Source organism: Microchirus variegatus, assembly GCF_963457635.1.
Source record: "Microchirus variegatus genome assembly, chromosome: 6".
Taxonomy (NCBI): domain Eukaryota; kingdom Metazoa; phylum Chordata; class Actinopteri; order Pleuronectiformes; family Soleidae; genus Microchirus; species Microchirus variegatus.
In genome coordinates, this window is record NC_139807.1 from 31,767,048 (window position 1) to 31,786,413 (window position 19,366).

The window sequence follows — 19,366 nt, forward strand, 5'->3', positions numbered from 1 at the left end:
TTTTAATGATTTCTTTGTTTTGAGAAGCAAAAAAACCGAAGAAAATATTCACATTTAAGAAGCTAAAACATTCAGAAATCTTGTTTTAACCATGACAAAAAAAAAGCTTCAAACCGATTAATCGATTATCAAAATAATAGACGGTTAATCGCGATATCTGTCCAACTGAAGGACACAAAATAAGTTAAAAGTGCAGGATTTCTATATTTAATCACAAAATGGAGCACAATATGCATAAAGTCTGTTCCGTCTCTACCTGACCCCCTCTTGTCCTGTCTGTCCTTTCACCCCAACCGGTCTCGGCAGATGGCTGCACATCTTTGAGTCTGGTCAGGGAGTTTCTTCTCTCCACTGATGCCTAGTGTTGGCTCATTGTGTGAATTGTTGGTTTTACGCTGCTCTCTATGATGTGATTGTATATGTACAGTGCCTTGAGACAATGTATGTTGTGATTTTGGCGCTTTAAACAAATAAAACTGAATTGAATTGAATTGTAAACTCCCTCTTCTTCGGCCGGAAGGTAACTTCCGCCCAAGTTTGCTTCCTTCATTTGAGAAAATACCGATATTTGCCCTGGTGTATCAATTTCCATATTGCACGAGGAAGGACAAATCAATGATTTGACCTACCCCTCGGGTCCAAATGCAAATTTCAAAGGACAAAGTTGTATGCTTTGTTTACAAAGACAATTGCATTATTGTATGTCTTTGACAAAGTTGTGTTCTCACAGGCTAACACATCTATGTTATCATATGATAACTCCGTAAAATAACGTTGATATTGTAAATAAAGACTGCAAAATGTAAATGGTAATATGCAAATACATTAAATAAATAACCCTGAATATTATTCTCTCTCAGTCTTAAAAAGGTTAGCGACCCCTGCTCGGCAGCATTAGCATTTTATTTACGTAACATGTTTCACACCAAACGTGGCTGTGGTGACATGAAAGCGTGGAGCGCGACGAGTGGGAGTCGAGCGTCACCGAGCTTCGGCGTCACGCTGTCCAATCCGTCGTGCCGTATGCCAGGAACCACTCGCTGCTGAGCAGACCTCCTGTGCTCTAACACACACACACACACACACACACACACACAGCATATCCCACCAGGCTCATAGATAACAGGATGAACCACTGTGATTGGAAAAGTAAATTCAAAGACGACTCGACTCGACAGCGCGCAGCAGAATGTGGTGAAGATCCCCCTAAACACCTTCACAAACCGCTTCAACACTTCACCCAGAGGATGTGGTGCCGACAGAGCGCCATCGCTCACTTTCAGCTTCAACTCGCAGCCTTTGCAGCTTTTTCTTCCTCCCGGCAGACACTACTGTACGTGTGCTTTTCTAAATAAAAAGATTATGACACAGACACGATTTCTCACTTTTGTTTTGTTGTTTTTTTTGCCTTTTTTGAGAAGGCTCTAGACTGCTACTACGACTGTTTTTGAGCAAAACAAAGTATTGCATTTAAGAAAACCGCCGTCCTTGTCATACATAATATTCTTCGATAATCTGCTATAACTTTAGTTTACATGGTGTCAATCACGGAAACGTCCGCTTCACAGTGTTTACAGACGAGCCGCCAAAATTCCAACATCTTGTTTCTCTGGTTGCTTCTGCATATTATGGTGATGAGTGTTTAATTGTTCTGAGCACGTCGGAAAAGATCGTTTAGGAATACAAACAACTAGAATCCAGGAAGAACTTTCTCTGTCTTAGCTACCTGATGAAGATACTGCATATGACACATTTCTTTTTCTTTCTACTGCTCTTTGGAGAAGTAAAACTAGTACTATACTTAAATAGAAGGGTTGTGTAATTTCAAAATAGTCATTTAACATTTTTTTTGATGCCGTTAAATGATCGTGCAAACAAAATATATGGACAGATATCTGGAAATGTCTGTTGACTCATGACCTGGTGGAAAATACCCGATGCACAAAACATGAGCGCGCAAAAATTCTGCTGCACACGAAACCTGTGCGTTCGCAGCCCTGCGGGGGTTGAACTGCAACGAACCTTCAACCACACAAAAAGCCCGGTGTTCTCGACATGAATGTGCACGTTTAATCACTCGGCCGCGACGGGAAAAGAATGCTAACCATCGCCACCTTTCTAGAAAACAACAACAATCTATGAAGGTATGATCGCAGAGTCTTATCTAAACTGTGCTGATGAGAAAGGGAAACGGACGCTTTCTCCAAAATGTCTGATACAGGGGGAAATAAAACGGCGGTTGCTGCAGGGCAAACTCACTCATCAATGAAATTACCATATATGTAATTTGTGGAAAAAATTGTAATTCTGCTTTTATTGTGTCAAATCCACGAGGCTCGGCTGCTGTTGCCATGGAGAAGGAAGCAGAGGTAAATTCAAAATGTTTAAAATTGTACATTAACACAGCAGGATGGACATTTGAAATCATTCTAAATGCTCCAGAAGACAAAAGTGGACTCATTTAAGCTGCACATTATATTATATATTTCACCAACATTGGCTTTTAAGTGGTGCAACATTTTAAGCCTTTTGATTGGATGTTTCTACCTGAAGTCGTGCCACATTTATTTATGCCAATCTTGTATCTTTGACTTTGTTTTATACATATTGAAACTAAATTTTGAACGAATGGCTCAGTCATCATCACCCTAGCAACATAAGAGCTATTTTGGCAGTCTATTGATCGGTTTAAAGCTTTTTTCTTTATTAAAACAAGATTTCTGATTGTTTTAGCTTCTTAAATGTGAATATTTTCTTCGTTTCTTTGCTCCACATAACAAAGAAATCATCAACATCACACTGGAACAAAATTTGTTGACGTTAAAATTTAAGCTTTCCCCGAAGCCACTGTATCGTCACGTACCGCAGAGACGTGCGTTCACAAATAACGTTGATACCTCGTATGCTAATTTATTCCATTAACCATCAGCCTATGATGCAAGTGCATAACACGTTTGTGTCGTACGTCTATCGGTCGGAAAATCATGGACGAAGCTAGCTTAGCGAATGCTAGTTACGGCAGTTATCTGTGAATTACAGGCGAAGTGGCTTTGACATACTTAATGTCACAGATAAATGTTTAGTGCGTCACTATTTTAATATATTTGCTTAAAACCGTATATATACTGTCAGAGTACAACAGAGTAACTTCCAATATAGGCGCTCACAAAGACAATCCTGATTAATCAGTTAATCTTAAAAATAGTCAATAGTTTAGTCGACAACACAAATAATCGTTAGTTGCAGCCCTAGTCGTGACAGGTGCAACTGGAGCAGGTTTCATGACAAATGGAGGTCCACTGAACCCTCAAAGACCAGAACCCAACACTTCCCTGATGCATGCACATGGATTTTTAAAAAAAACATCGACAGGGGACCCATTACAGGCCCATAAACAAACACTTCAAGTGGGAAGTATGAAAAAAAGTGCATTATGCATTGAAAGCCAGGTCACATGTTGAGCCATTGATCCTGATTTGTTTGCTGAGTGGGTTTGGGGGAAGAGAGGCTGCCTTGAAAACTGAAAAGGATATTTAGCATTTGAATAGGTGGAGGCTGTGTATGAGTGTACTTATGTCCCTCAGCTCCCCTGAGCTTCCAGGCTGCAGGGTTCATACATATGCTAATCAGGTCCTCGCTGCGCTGAAGGAACTTTTGGTCATTTCTTTGTGCTGCACTGTACATGGATCGCCAACTGCATCGTGTCCATTAAATCACTGGGGGAAAGCTTAATGGGGGGCTCTTTATCTATTGTTTTGCAAGCAGTGTTTAAGGCCATGTTACTTTAATGAATTCAAAATCTTAAATCACTGGCGGTATAATGACCAAATTCATCTGACCACAATTCCTCACTCAGTCAAAAGTGGAATTCTGTTATAAAATGACACAGGGTTTTGCAGAAAATGGCAAACATGCAGTGCTGCAACTAACGACAAATCATATTATTGATTCACATATTTGATTTTCTCAAATGATGCATTAATTTTAATTCCCCAAAGGCCGAGGGCTCATCTTCAAATGTCAACAGCAAAGTTCACACAACAAAGAGGCAGGATATAATCATAATAAGTGAGCCAAGAAAAAAGTAATTCAATGATTATCATTAAAGCTCACAGTGGTCCTATGGCACATAATATGTGAGTTATGGAGGTCTACTTACATACATTAACTTGTTTTTATGGTCAAAAACCTCCTAGTTGCTGTAAACGAGCCAATCAAAATCTGTCCTCACTGAAGCTCTCGTCAGCCGCTCTGTTTCAGACTGAAATCTCACCCCCAAAAAACAGAACTGTGTTGTGATTGGCTAATACCTGGAAGTGACGTAATTAGCACGCCAGCTCTCAGCAGGTAATGGCACAAATACACACAAAAAAAAACTTAACGTTAATTGGAACTTCCATTCTAGATCCACTTTAAGGGTTTTATCACAATAACCAGTCTAAATATATATATAACTGCTAAAATACAGAAAATCCTAGAAAACATCCCATTTGTACCTCATTTACCAGCGAAACCGTCGACACTTTTCAAATATTTACAATTCTGTGTCATCCAAACTGAAATGAATCACCCGTTTTCTCAACACTTGCATTTTTCTGCAACGAGTACATCAGAGAAAAACGGTGTTTTGAAATACACACACACAGGTATTTTGACTGAACTGCGATACCAAACCGCAAACATATACTTATATGCGGATGTGTTTCGCTGACATGTTGATCTGTAATCTGTAACAATGGAATTTCCACGCCGTTTCCTCTCTGCAACTCAAAACTGAAACAGTCAACGTCGATAAGGGCAAGCCCCTAAGCTCGACAGTAAACAGCAGCAGTTTGCAGTAAGTAGAACAACATAAAGGTGACGTTTGACCACAGAGACTTCACTCAGTTACGTCTTTATCTTGACTGGAAGATCTTAAGGAACTCTTTTCAGAGAACTTCTTAAAAAGTACATTAGATTAATTTACTGTTGCTTTATAACTGCTTTATATTCTCAGTGGGTATCTTGTTATTTAGCTACTGGAAATTGATTTAAAGGCTAGAGGGGAGCAAAACAATCCAGATTTTATCAACCTGTATTTGCCTTTTGCATGTTTGTTAAAAACTCTATTTACAAAGCTGAAAATGTTCGAAAGTGAGACAAGACAGAACAGACATCTAACCAATTACAAAACAGGAATTTGCTGCTGTTTACTTTTTACATCGTTGCTACACAATGGTAGCTGTGCCTGAAATGGGATAATTATACCCTCGCTCCCCACTCATGAAGGGCTGACATTTTCTTGTGAATCCACTCAAGCGTTTCCAAAAAGCCACACTTCCAGGAGAGGTAAACATGAGGAGAAAATTAAAGGACGCAGACGAAAAAAAGGAAAAGTCTTGCTTTGACACGTTTAACCACATCAGTGTGGACAGAATCTCAGCCCGGGGTTAAGTACGTGAATGTGAGCCGGCTCACTTCTAAACAGAATAAGACTTCAAATTATAAGGAAGTGAGAAAAGGAAGTGCATGACTTGAGACTCAAGTAAAAACTAAAAGCAAAGTTTATGTTTGTCATTTCTTAACTTTCATTCAACCACAGGCAGCAACAAGGCAGACTTTCGCTAACCGGCTGACTCACAATTAATCACACACCCACACATATGGTTAGGAAGTCGGTTGCATTAACGCCTAAAAAAACAACTTTTTTTTTCATACACACAATTATGAATATGTGTTTTTTTATTATGTTATTATTATGAGTTGCAGGGGTCCTTGGGTCGCTTCATGCTGTTTACTGATAATATCGACGCTAGGAGTGTTTCACTGACAGTAGAGACGGCGTATACGCTGGAGATGGCGTAAGAGAAGTACGCTGGAGATGGCGTAAGTAAAATACGCCGGAGACGGCGTAAGTAAAGTACGCTGAGGATGCCGTAAGTAAAGTACACTGAAGATGGTGTACGTAAAGTCTCTGGAGACGGCGTACGTAAAGCACGCCGAGGACAGCGTAAGTAAAGTACGGCGAGGACGGCGTAAGTAAAGTGCGCCGAAGACGGCGTAAGTAAAGCACGCTGGAGACGGCGTAAGTAAAGTACGCCGAGGACGGCGTAAGTAAAGTACGCTGGAGACGGCGTAAGTAAAGCACACTGGAGACGGCGTAAGTAAAGCACGCTGGAGACGGCGTAAGTAAAGTACGCCGAGGACGGCGTAAGTAAAGTACGCTGGAGACGGCGTAAGTAAAGCACACTGGAGACGGCGTAAGTAAAGTACGCTGTTTGTAAAGTACGCTGGAGACGGCGTACGTAAAATACGCTGGAGACGGCGTAAGTAAAGTAAAGCTGCCTAGCAACAGTAGTAAACAACAACTTTCAGAAATCGATTCCTCTTCTGTTTTTTTCATGTCCTACAGCAAAAAACATTGTCTATTTGTAACGTGGTCGCAGCTGACAAAGAAATTCAGAGGTCTGCGTCCTGTGCCGTCTGTGAGCATCAGTCGTTCTACAGAAATAAAAAAACAGACAACGTGATTGTTGTCAGAGGCCAGAAGAGCGTCGTCGCAGTGACCCGGTCAGCAAGAGCTTATACGTCCTAATGTGGTTACGAGCAACAAGCTTAAAGCTACTTCACATTAGCAGATTTAAACATGGTCGTCAGCAGTACTTTGTCCTTTAGTGTCCTGAGACAGCACTTTCCTAAATGACATTTAAATGGTAAATGTCATGTTTTAAAATGTTAAAGATAAAAATGTGTATTATCTATGTACAGGGTTTCCCCCTCGGAACATTTTGTTATGAACACTGTAGTCGTGGAAACCCCTGACTTTAAACTTTACATTATCTGTGAGGGAAACGCTGTTGCCATCATAAGTCGAAACGTGATTATTCAACAAACACAGCTCCCACTTCCTGATATCTTGGATTTGTCATGACTCCCACGTGAGACACCAACTCAAAGAGTATTATGGGGTTTTTCTGTGGGCTCTCAGCACTGATTTCGATGTTAAAAAAGAAAAAAATATTTGTCAGTTGACACAAACCAGCCAAGCAGCGACTGCTTTTACTTATTTTTTCAGTCAGTATGATTATGCCAGAGAGTATTCGCAAAACTGACCTACTGTCACATAAAAATATATTCCATCCGTCTCCACAACACACTCTAGAAGAATATAATTATATTCAATGTTTTGTCTTTTTGGCAAAGACAAGTAAAAAACATGAAGAAGTATAAAAATGCCAGGGTTTGACAAACCCAGGGAAATAAATACACAATGCCTGGGATTTCAACCGATGCTGCTGCAATACGGTAAAATATGAGCTCTGCAGGTAAAACACAAACTGATGCAACCTCAAAGTCTAGCTTTTATTTTAGCGTTGCATCATTTTACAGAATAATTTGCATGAAAATATATGTTTTTAAACCACGTTGAAAGCTTGTGCGAGTTTAGACTTTCCTGCTTCCTGTTCATACCGTTTTCGTTTGCACCTGTGATCACGACCAAGTGATGTGGTTTTCTTTCAAAGAAATAGAAAACAAATTAGGATTTATAGACAAAAAAAAACAAAAACCTTTTCACCCTTTATCATATGCGATGTGATACGCGGTGAAAAAAACAGCACTGTTGCTATGCAGTAATTTACGCTCAGGACTGTTCAGAGACTCTCAGGACACGGTTTCTCACGCAAATTTGTACATCGTCATCCTCGCGTTCCATAGCGACGCATGCACATGCACAAAATTCACGACATAAAGCACCGCAGGAAGAAGTCCATTCTGTTTTAAGATGTTAAATCTATTGACTTATTGCTCGTGGAGGATGGAGGGAGGCCTTCTACTGTATAGAGGCTACTTAAAGTGGATGCAGCCAGGGGTTGATGACGGTGGGGGAAGTGATTGTTGGTTTTAGCCCGAGGGAACTGGCAGCTTAATCCGTAACACGACGCGGTGACAGCCGCGGTGACATCACCTTCCAGGTGTCATAACAGATCAAGCAACACCTGGTTTAATAAGTCGGGACGTAACGGTAACGCCGGTTTTATTGCATCGCGAGAACAAAAAGTGTCTCTTGTCGTCACGGACGGAAAAAAAAATGAAAGGACGTGTCTTTGAGTTTTTAGCCAGAGGGGAGGAAGTGAGGACGACAGAGCCCATTGTCCCGTGTGTGTGTGTGTGTGTGCCCATCATTGTCAGCCAAATGTAAATGTACCCGTGAACATATGGCCAAAGAACCACAGCCATTTCCTGTAGTGGACACCAAAGGATTCAGAAGGTTAGTCAGTGCGATGGAGAGCTTGAACTGAGTCCTCTCTGCAGCGAATTATAATATTACTGTCACAATAACATCACCATAAACATCATAATATAGATATAATCATGGCATTGCAATAAACATCATACACTCTTAGAAATAAGGGTTCCAAAAGGGTTCTTCTACAAGGGCTGAGGTTCTTCCTGGAATCATTTGCTTCTGAAAAACCCTTTTCCCAAAGAAAGGGTTTTTCAAGGGTTCTTGGTAACACTAATGGTTCCAGTAAGAACCATTTTGATCCAGAGAACCCTTTAAAACCCCTTTCCTGAATAAAGGGTTTTAAAGGTTCTTGGTGGAACCCTCCAAAAGGGTTCCAGGAACCAAAAAGGGTTCTCCTATGAGGACAAGCCCAAGAACCTTATATGGTTATAGAGTGCACTATATATATACATAACCATGGCATTGCAATAAACACAGCGGCGTTAGGGCTGAATAATTAATCGAAATGTTCTCAAAATCACAATACGACCTATGTCTATTTTCATCATATGTTTGTTTCTTGCAGCTCTGCACAAATATAACACAGTAATAATTAAAAATGAAAAATAAAATTAAAATACTATGTGAAAATGACCGTTTCCTCTCATATTGCAATCGCAATTTCAGTCAAAATAATCGCAATTAGACATTTATTGAAAATCGTCACAGCCACGTAAGTAAAGTAAGCTGGAGACGGCGCAAGTAAAGTACGCTGGAGACGGCGTAAGTAAAGCACGCTGGAGACGGCGTAAGTAAAGTACGTTGGATATGGAGTAAGTAAAGTACGCTGGAGACGGCGTAAGTTAAGTACGATGGAGACGGCGTAAGTAAAGTACGTCGGATATGGAGTAAGTAAAGTACGCTGGAGACGGCGTAAGTAAAGTACGCCGTCTTTACTTACGCCGTCCTTAGTGACATGGATACTGCAGTATATATCACGGGTACTATCACAATGTGCTCACTATTGTATTAAAGCTACCATAACAATATCACAGTATGTATTAGGGCTGAGCGATTTTCAATAAATATCTAGTTGCGATTGTTTAAACAGAAATTGCAATTGCGATATGATTGGCGATATCAGAGGGAATGGAAATCTTTACATCAGGATTCTCATTTTCATTCGAAAAACATATTTAAAATGATTTACTGTGTGATATGATGCGTATATATCAAGAAAAGTATTCATGTAAAATGGTATTTTGACACACATTTTGGCGTTAACAAATTGCAATAGGCCGTATTGCGATTTTGATAAAAATTTGATTAATTCTTCAGCCCTAGCATAAATAACACAATATATCGATGTTGCGATAAATATATAAACCGTGTGATACCGTGATAACCACAGTATTACCATATCGCAAGATTTAGATATCATTGATAACACAGCTGAGATCGAATCATAGATTATCGTGATCTTAAACAGAGAAATAATCAGTGCAGTGATGCTAATCGATAACCGATCACATGAAAAGTGATGATAGCGCGACATAAAAGACAGAACAGGCCAATAATCGCATCATCTCCCTGCGCTACAAACAAACAGGCGGGGGGGGGGGGGAGATGAGCTAGGCCTGATGTTATGTTATAATCCCAATAATCTGCACTGTGTTACACATTAAATGAACGACAGGGACGTTGTTATGTGCACATTAAAACACGCATAATGGCGTTAAATGTTAAATAACACGCTTCTAATTAACCCGCTTCAGCGTCACACCGAGATTTAACATTTGCAGCGACCCACGGCTAATGTTCTTACCGGACAGTTCGTCGGGTTCCAGTCCGCTGTCGGTGTCGAGTCCGCAGATGACGAAATAGTCTGCGAACCGGCAGGAACCGGAGCTGAAGCCGGTGGTCATGTTGAGACTGGTCCGGTAACAACACCCTTCTCCCCGCAACAGGGAGCATATTAAAGCGGCCGGGAGAGGCGCTTTCTCCCTGCCATCACGGATGCTACACAGCTACGACACTGACTGACTGCGGAGCCCGAAAATCACAACCGACACCAGGCTAAGCGGCATGCTAAGCGCTAACGATAACGACAGGGCTACTTCCGGCGAGGCTCCTTCACAATAAAACACCCCCAAAAGACTGCAGAGCTAAACAAGTGGAAACCGAGAGATATATTTGAGTAACAGATAATATTCTACTTTTTATTGTATTATTACTGTTTCTGTAAAACAATAAAAATATAAGGCGTAAAAAGGTAACAACAACAAAAAATGTCCCATCACATTCTTTATTATAAGGATAATCTAAATCAACCTGCCTGATGTATGATTAACATGTATTTAATAAATGTGGTCCCTTTGACTCCTTTATAAGTTAATTTAAATAGTTTTTCATCCCTTATGTAAATTAAGTCAAGTTTGGTTGTTTGTTCCTTTGTATATTGTCTTGTTTACTGTTTACTGTTGAATATTCCGACATTGTTTTGTATTTTCCTATTGTGGGATATTGTAGATATAGATATTTGTAGTTTGAGATACAGTTTATTAAATTAAGCACTATTTAATGGTGTTTTATGTCCATTTAAAAAAAAAAAATTAAAGCAATTTTTTTATAATATTTTCATTTAGCATCAAACTGTACAAACGAATATGTAAAACACTATTGTTGTAAATATCCCCCATCTCTCATTACCAATCTACAAGTGCATTTCAAGTTTTTTATAGATGAATATGCTATAAAGTACTTGAAATGCAATTGTTGTGTCTTTATTGGATTTAGAGTTTAGAGTAAATAAAAGCATTTACACCTGTCTCCTGAACAGAAAGTACCAGTCAACGTGCAATGTTCTGTAAAATTCTGATTATTTTGAAAATAATTAAAAGCTTCCGGTTGTACTATTTTCTTACTTTACATATCCATAAATATCGGAGCCTGGCAGTCGAAATGCATTGTGGTCCATCAGCAACAACACAGCTGTAATCATCTGGAATAAATCTGTTGTGTTATATACACGGATTATTTCTATTCTATTCTATTCTTTCAGGTTTATATTTATTTACCCGTTTCAGTAATGAAAAGGTTTTCCATTATATATTGTACAGTTTTTTTTCTTCTTCAAATTGTCATTTAAATTATTATTAGTATTATTATTGTGTATTTTATTATAAGAATAAACAATACAAAATAAAGAATCCTCATTTATAGACATATCTCTGTATTCAACAAATATATATATATATATATATATATATATATATATTATTGAGAACATAATTGGTGATCATGTACCCTTCACAAAAATAATTTAAAAAATTGATTGAAGAACAAAAAGACAAACTGACGAATAATGAAAACATAACCTCCTTAGTGGAGGTAATTAAACGGTGTATATATTTATTTATTCACCTAAATAAAAATGTCATATCTGTGATAAAAGCCAGTGTATTGTAATAGCACCGTCTCACCACGCGGTGGTGCTAAACCCCGTCTTCTCTAGTGTGACGCTTCAATAGTTGATCATATATTAAATGAAATCCCTCATATCAAACACACTTTTGTAGTTATTATTTTGTTAATAGTTTGAAGCACAAACACAGTTATTTTTTGTGCAAATTACCCCCAAAAAAGGCAGTCAGTCATATTTTGTAAAGAGTTTTAATGATTCAATAAATAAATATATATATAAAAAAAAAGATAGGACATAAATGTGCAATCTGTAAACACTTCATACTGCAATACATTATTGCCCCGTACAAAACAATACTGCCTTTTGAAATGTTAACAGAGCGTTACACATGAGTTACATCACAATATCTTTGATGGGACAAAAACTATGAAAAGAGGAAAAATCCAATGTTTAATTTAGAGTCAGGTTTAGCAAAACAATTTAGGGAATTAAATTAAAAGCTAGACAATTAATTTGTTGAGATGAAGATTTAACATCAGAGAGGATTTCAGGAGTTTGTGACGGAGTGTTTTTAAGACTTTGACGTCTTCACAAAATGCTGTTTTGAAATGAATGTGCAAATCTCCAACTACCGTTATAAATGTCATTTTAAGAAATTTGATGCTTTAGTGTCTCTGTGCAGAAACATTTCACACAACAATAATAATAATAATAATAATAAGTTACCTAATAAGTCACATAAAATGAATCATTCAAAACAAAACAAAACAACAAAATCATAATAATAATAACTCCTGGTGAAGAATGGAAGCGGTAAAAGCAAGGCAAGACTGGGACATGGCTCAGTCTTTTGGCAGTCGCATTAAGGACATTCTCATGTGCACTTCTACACCGGCAGAGCAAACGTCGTCATGAGACACAGACAAAGAAACACGATGTGAACATACGTGCTTAAAAAGTTGGACATTATTACCGTCATTACAAATTGTGAGAGCCCAGAATGATCGATGTGGATGGATGACGTGGATTTTATTTCACATAATTATTGACTTAATCCACGCTCACTCCAGCAGTTTGACGCCGGGCTAAGCCGCGTTTGGGATTCTGTGGTCCAAACGCGTCACGAGAGGACATTTTACACAAACGTCCTTGTTGTTCAACAATGGCGAGAACAAAGGGAAGTGGATAAGATCCAGGTGCCTCGCGCTGCTATATACGTTCGCCAAGGCAAGCACCAGGTAGCAAAACCGATATTGTAGTGGTGGAAAAAAAATTACTTTTAACAGTTGTGTGACAATTATTGCTGTGGCGGAGCACTTCATTTGGTCGAGATTTAACAAAAACGTGTCAAAAAGGTGCTACAAATAGGATGAGGTCATTGATGATATGCTACTACTAGGAGACAGAGATGTTTGCAGTTGCCTGGACACTGACTTACTGATGACAACATTGCATCAGAACGTGTTTTACCTCAACATCCTACTAGTAGCACCTATAGATGTCTGGCAAGAGGATAATAAAACAAGGATTAATCATAATATTTACATCATGTGCCAAGATTAACAACAGAATTCACACAAACAGACTAAAAAAGAAACTTGTGCGAGCAGCGGCCATTTTAAACTCATTAAGAACAAACTACCACTGCATGCATTCTGGCGTCAACAAGTGCCTGAGCCACAGAGCTGAGATTCTCCCACCAGACCAGACCAGACCAGACCAGACCAGACCAGACCAGACCAGACCAGACCAGACCAGCGACAGCTACATGTTCCTGAGCCGACGGGGAAGGGGAGCGAGGGTGTTTGGATCAGCCAGCAGATGAGGTTCTGAGGTGTTTTTACAGTGATCTACTCCAGTTTCTGCTGCAGCTTCTTCTGGAAGCACACGGGCAAGATGGAGAGCACGGCGAGGACGCCGAGCACGGCCAGAGAGTTCCAGGACACGGCCTCACCGGCTGTGGTCAGTTTGTACAGCGTCGTACCGGCGTTGATAGCAACGAAGGACGGGGGCGCTACTCCTGTGAATCGACCCGGGTGAATACAGGTGAGACACTGACTACAACAACAACAACAACACATGAAAACAATCATGCGACAGTCTTACCGAAAAAGGTACCAATGAAGAAAACCCCCAAAGGCACGTTGATAACAGGCGAGGCGATGTTGATGAACCAGTTAGGAAGAAAGGGAGTTATCCTCAAGAAGACGATGTAGTTGATTAAATGATCTCGGTGTTTGTCGACCTGCCGGCAACAAGAAGACGGTCAACTGCAACCCAATACATCCCATCTGTGACATTTCAAACCATCAACATTTCTTTAAACGTTAGCAAATGTTACTACCGCTGTCTAGAGTTGCTATAAATTGTGTTTTTAAAGCCGTTATTGTAGTCATACCTGATCTTAAACCAAGTATTTGGCGATTATAATGTGTTGTTGGTTGCATAAAATAAGAAATGTGACGACATCATGTTGGTATTTGGTAACTATAGCATTTTAACCTCTTCTTCACGGTTGCCCCCGGGACCGGGGCCAGCAACAAACGCGTCATAAAACCATGTCTAACTTTAACAAACACAGACATGCTGCATACCCACAGAAAGGTCAGAAAGTCAGCTAAAAGCTCATATAAACCATTCTTATGTTCACCAAACACAGTTAAAACACCGACGGATAAAACCAGCACGAAGGGAAAAAAAACGTTACAGCGCACACATTGAAAAGCGACATTATGTAAACAAAAAAAACCCGTGTCAACTAGACAGTGGAGAATCCACAGATTCCAGCGGTACCATTTTTATCACTCTACGACTAAGATTTACGGATCCAGTCCCAGAATAAGAGCAAAACAACAACTGACTTTCAAGAAATACAAGCGGAAATGTTGTCTTACCTTTGCTGTTTATCAAAACAAGTTAATTCCACCGGAACAAAACCACTTCTAATGAAGAACTACACTTCCCAGCATGCTTTGGGGACAAATGCCGGTCAGATTGATCATTACAGAGCGACATTAGATGACATTAGAATGGCATCTACAGTGAAACTTACACCTATGGTGGAATCTCACAAGTGTTATCTGTAGTTTGATACCAAGATAATCCACATAGAGCTTGTAAATGCAAAGATTTACTCTATTTAGTTTGGGCATGTCATTTTCGATCAGGGTATCCAAAAAGAGGGTCAGGGAAGAAGTGGTTAATGTTACTCAAGTTTTCAGCAACAATATCAGCACCCTCTCTGAAGTGAAACCAACTTTATTCTACGCTGAATGAGCGAGTGTCAATAAAAAAGTGTACCATGTGGTGGGATTTACAGCAGCACTGTTACACTGGATTACATTAGAGCTACTTCTAAGCATCTAAAAGAGATTTCTCTTACCTGCTGAGACCATTTCTGTGCTCGCTCTGTGAGATATTTATGGACCATGGGTCTGCCCACCAGATATGACAGCAGGTAGCAAAAGGATGCACCAAGGCCAGAACACTGCCAACACACAAACAAGAGGACTTGCATTTAAATCTCTACATATATGTGTGTGTGTCTTGTGGGAATATTGAACATTGGTTCATTACACATTTGTACTCACCAAGCAGACTAAGAAAAGAGCCAAGGGAAAAGGGTAGAGATAACCAGACAGGATGCTGAGGAAGATAGATCCAGGGATTGCAAATGTCTGGAGGCTGAATAAGGTGTCAAGGTAAACAACTTTATAACGCATTAAATATCTCAAAGGACGAATATAAATAGGAAATACATATTTAGTTGTTTTCAGAGTCAACAAAGACCAGTTTGACCTCCTTGTTTGGACTAAATTGCACGAGACAGGATGAAAACGCTGGGTACATTTAAAAAAGGTTTGGTGTCACGTGACTACATCATTTTCATTTCAGCCTGTGTGTGTTTCTGAACAATAAAAGTGAACGGCCCCTTAGGAAAGGTCGATTGTTGGTATCCCGAGACCCAAAAAAAACGACTTCTACTTCTAATTATCAATGCAAACCTTTCAGAGGTCGCCGAGTTCTAAAAACATTGTCTCCAGGAAACAAGGATACAAAATATATGTTGCGAAGTAGGCCACCAACACTTGGGTGTAGTAGGTGTCTTTGTATTTGGACAACACGGTTCCCAAAGCTTTGGCATCGTTCATGTTTTTGGGGATCTTGATTTTCTCCATTTCATCACTGGAAAAGAAAAAAAGGAATATTTTACACAGTGTATTTACATCACAGTAAACAGCTGCTGGAGAGTTTGGCTATTCAGTGACACTAAAGCTGAGAGAATAACGTTTCACACATGTGAAGAAACTGGTGTTTGCTTCTTTGTTTGGTGACCTTTTAACTTCAGGATTTCTTTCAATGATTTACTTTTGACTCTCTTTTCAAAAGTGAGTGAGTGAGTTTTCCATAAGAAAACACACCTACTTCAAAGTCTTTGCTGTACAGAAAATATGTTCTAACATTATTTAAGATTTTCCTCCACACAATGATTTTAAAGAAATATGACAATCCAAAAAGCGACTTACTTTGGAAGCTCTGGGAAGTTCCTGTAGACCAGGTACATGACTGAGGCAGCGCAGACGAACACAGTCACCAGGATCAGGAGAGACATTCGTGCCGAGCCGCCCGCATTATGTTTCGTCTCTGTAGGGAAGAAGAATAAAACCTGATCAAAAACAGGGTTGTAATGATGATAATAGAATTATGATGATAAAAGAAGAAAATGCAAATGGCATCAACACTATTATTCAGTATTCAGTCTAATGTGGTGTTGTGTGATTCCACTTTGTAGCATTGTTTGTTTATAGCATCCTTAGCCTTTCCCTGCTTGGAGACCACACATGCCAAACACTTAAAAACCGCATGTTTTGCACAAGTGTTTTTTGTTTTTCATTTTTGAATAAAACTAGTCTGCTTGAAGATTAAACATGTGCATTCAGGGATGGTCTACTGCAAACCTTTATTGTGACTAGCAGTTTTTTCCCGTTCTGTCCATTTTAATCTGCCCTCTGGCACCAACAACAGTGTTTATGCTCTTTTAATCCACAATGAAGCATCACAGCATTTTCCTGGATTGTCATTTTTCCTCCTTCCCTCTTTCTCATCCTTTGTCCTCCTTCAAATAATAACAATAATTTCCAGAAGGCTGAACAGCTTTAACAGCTTTAAGGTCTCAATCCGCAGTTCACCAGTTCTCAGTTCTGTTCTTCTTATGATTTCCGGCAGGCTATTCTTCTTATAGAGTGTATTTAATTAAAACATGTTATCATGTTTTCTTGTTATGCCTAAGAATAAGTCATAGCCTGCTGTTTTTCACAACTTTCTTCACCATGGCAAATGTTTTGGCAGAAAAGGAATATGGAATACTAGTCACATGATGTAAATAAATAAATAAATAAATAAATAAAAATAATTGGGAACTGATTACAAATGTTTAATACTGTCACTGCATTTTTACTAACGATAAGTATCTTAACATAATAATTGCAGGTCTTTAACTCACATTTTTGTGTTGTATCTCTATTTTTTTTACTTAAGTGGAGTATTAGTGTTACTCTGGAAAGACTTGGAAAAATTTAAAAGATCAAAACCCAGTTAAGGATAATACATTTCTCATAATAATAAGACATTTACGACAGCGTTGTGTTTTTAATTGGCTTTGTTGTTATCGAGCTATTCCACAATGACAGCTTCCATATTATCTGCCATTTCTACTTTTCTTCATAATACACAGACTACAAGACACAACTTACGTTCATACAGTGTTAGCTTAGCTGTCCTTTGCTTTATTCAGCCTTCAGGGGGAAACCGTCAGAGAGCTAACAGTTAGCCACCACCACCACAGCCTGAACCTACCTTTCAGGACATGGGAGTCACTATCATTCGCCTTCACCTCCGCCTGCGTCGAGGACACACCGTCGCCCTCTCGTCTGTCTCTTCGCTTTTTGGCCATTTTTTTTTATCAGATAAAGGTCGAATACCGGGGTGTAAAGTGACACACAGCCGGCGGCGGGTGGAGTGACACCGGTATGTCTGGTGACAGTCCGCTGCTGCTGCTGCTGCTGCTGACGCGATACACAGGATGAACTCTGAACTTCCCATCCAATAGCAACCATGCATCCACCACAGTGCCCCCATACGGCGGCCTCCGGTACTGCAGACACATACTATTGGGACATTGGCGCATTAGAGTACTGCTGCCTCTCACTGGTGAAGTAACATCGTTGCACTTATTGATTAAAAAAAATAAACAAAACCATTAGATACTATGGAAGCCTATTTCCGTCAGTGTAAATCTCACTATCTCAAATAATAAGAAAGTATCTCGAAATAATGAAATAGTATCTCAATATATTGACTTAGTATCTCAAAATAATGGGATAGTATATCAATATATTGACTTAGTATCTCAATATATTGACTAAGCATCTTCATATAATGAGATAGTATCTCAATATATTGACTTAGTATCTCAATATATTGACAGCATCTCAAAATAATGAGATAGTATCTCCATATATTGACTTAGTATCTCAATATAATGAGATAGTATCTCAATATATTGACTTAGTATCTCAATATATTGACTTAGTATCTCAATATAATGAGATAGTATCTCAATATTTTGATTTAGTATATCAAAATAATGAGATATTATCTCAATAGATTGACTTAGTATCTCAATATAATGACTTAGTATCTCAATATATTGACTTAGTATCTCAATATAATGAGATAGTATTTCAATATATTGACTTAGTATCTCAATATATTGACTAAGCATCTCAAAATAATGAGATAGTATCTCATTGTTTTGAGATACTGTCATCATTATCTTGAGATTATCTCATTATTTTGAGATAGTGGGATATATATATATATATATATATATATATATATATTTTTTTTTTTTACACTGGCGGAAATGGGCTTCACAGTGAAAACTAAATTTACCTTCTCCCATTGTCATTTTAAAGTGATGGTTGTGTGATGTATAGCTTTATTCCACTTCATCCCTGATCTAGTTTCTCACTGATGATGCTGCGGCACTTCATCCTGCCAAATGGCAAATCGCCTTACACCTGCAATCTTAGCCAACTGAACAGTATGCCAAGCACACCTAAAAGAAGAGTTCTCATCTCCTGAACAGGAACATCCAGTGAAGCATGACCTTCTCACATTTTACCATCAAATATCCAACACTGCACTCCCTTACATGCTTCCTTATCTACAAAAGAGTCTGATGATTATCTGGTTATCTTACCATTATTTGCCATTTCACCTACATCAACCCCCACTGTTGTTGTTGTTATTATCATTTCCTCAAGCATTTCAAAGACTTTTTTAATGAACTAATCACTCATTTTTGTAAACTTAGTATAGATAGATACTCATTGGTCTAATAAAATAATAATTACTAAAAATATGAATGGAGAGGGCGTCCATAATGTTGCACTACCGCAGCTCGTGCACAGATAAAAGGCAAAGTCATTAGTCATTACTGGACGTAAATGAATACACAGACGTGCAAATATTCTAGTCTTTCTCTCTTTTTTTTTAAATGTACACATTTATGTTCGGGGGGTTTTAAACTTATGAGAAGGACACAACATTGACTCGGTTTATATAAAACTACAACTACCATGGTCCATTTTCTATAACCGGATGTTCGTGTTGCACAAATCTGGCGCTGAACTATCCGGGTACTTCAGTCACTTCTTCCTTTCGCGCCGGGT

General features: G+C 38.9%; 2 protein-coding genes across 3 annotated transcripts in view; both read right to left on the reverse strand.

Moving 5' to 3' along the window:
- Positions 1–10,231, reverse strand: part of dennd5a (DENN/MADD domain containing 5A) — a 41,407-nt gene extending 31,176 nt beyond the window's left edge. For both annotated transcript variants that reach the window (XM_083891715.1, XM_083891714.1), the window contains exon 1: positions 10,032–10,231. In XM_083891715.1, coding sequence (XP_083747841.1) covers positions 10,032–10,131 — 100 coding nt within the window. In that variant the 5' untranslated portion in view covers positions 10,132–10,231. The remainder of the gene's footprint in view (positions 1–10,031) is intronic.
- A 1,707-nt stretch (positions 10,232–11,938) lies between these two features.
- tmem41b (transmembrane protein 41B) lies at positions 11,939–17,627 on the reverse strand. The gene is made up of 7 exons (XM_083891202.1): positions 17,487–17,627; positions 16,157–16,274; positions 15,687–15,815; positions 15,221–15,314; positions 15,013–15,117; positions 13,737–13,875; positions 11,939–13,650 (listed from the first exon to the last, which is right to left on the reverse strand). Exons 1-7 carry the CDS (start codon positions 17,581–17,583, stop codon positions 13,481–13,483), a joined length of 852 nt encoding a protein of 283 aa, XP_083747328.1. The 5' UTR covers positions 17,584–17,627; the 3' UTR covers positions 11,939–13,480.
- Positions 17,628–19,366: the final 1,739 nt, after the last annotated feature.

What these genes read in the sequence shown, in the direction of transcription:
- tmem41b (XM_083891202.1), bottom strand. Translation starts at nt 17,583, where the DNA reads ATGGCCAAAAAGCGAAGAGACAGACGAGAGGGCGACGGTGTGTCCTCG. An exon ending in AACTTCCCAGAGCTTCCAAA is followed by an intron (nt 15,816 to 16,156) that starts GTAAGTCGCTTT and finishes TTTCTTTTCCAG; the next exon opens with TGATGAAATGGAGAAAATCA. An exon ending in CACAGAAATGGTCTCAGCAG is followed by an intron (nt 13,876 to 15,012) that starts GTAAGAGAAATC and finishes TGTTGCCGGCAG; the next exon opens with GTCGACAAACACCGAGATCA.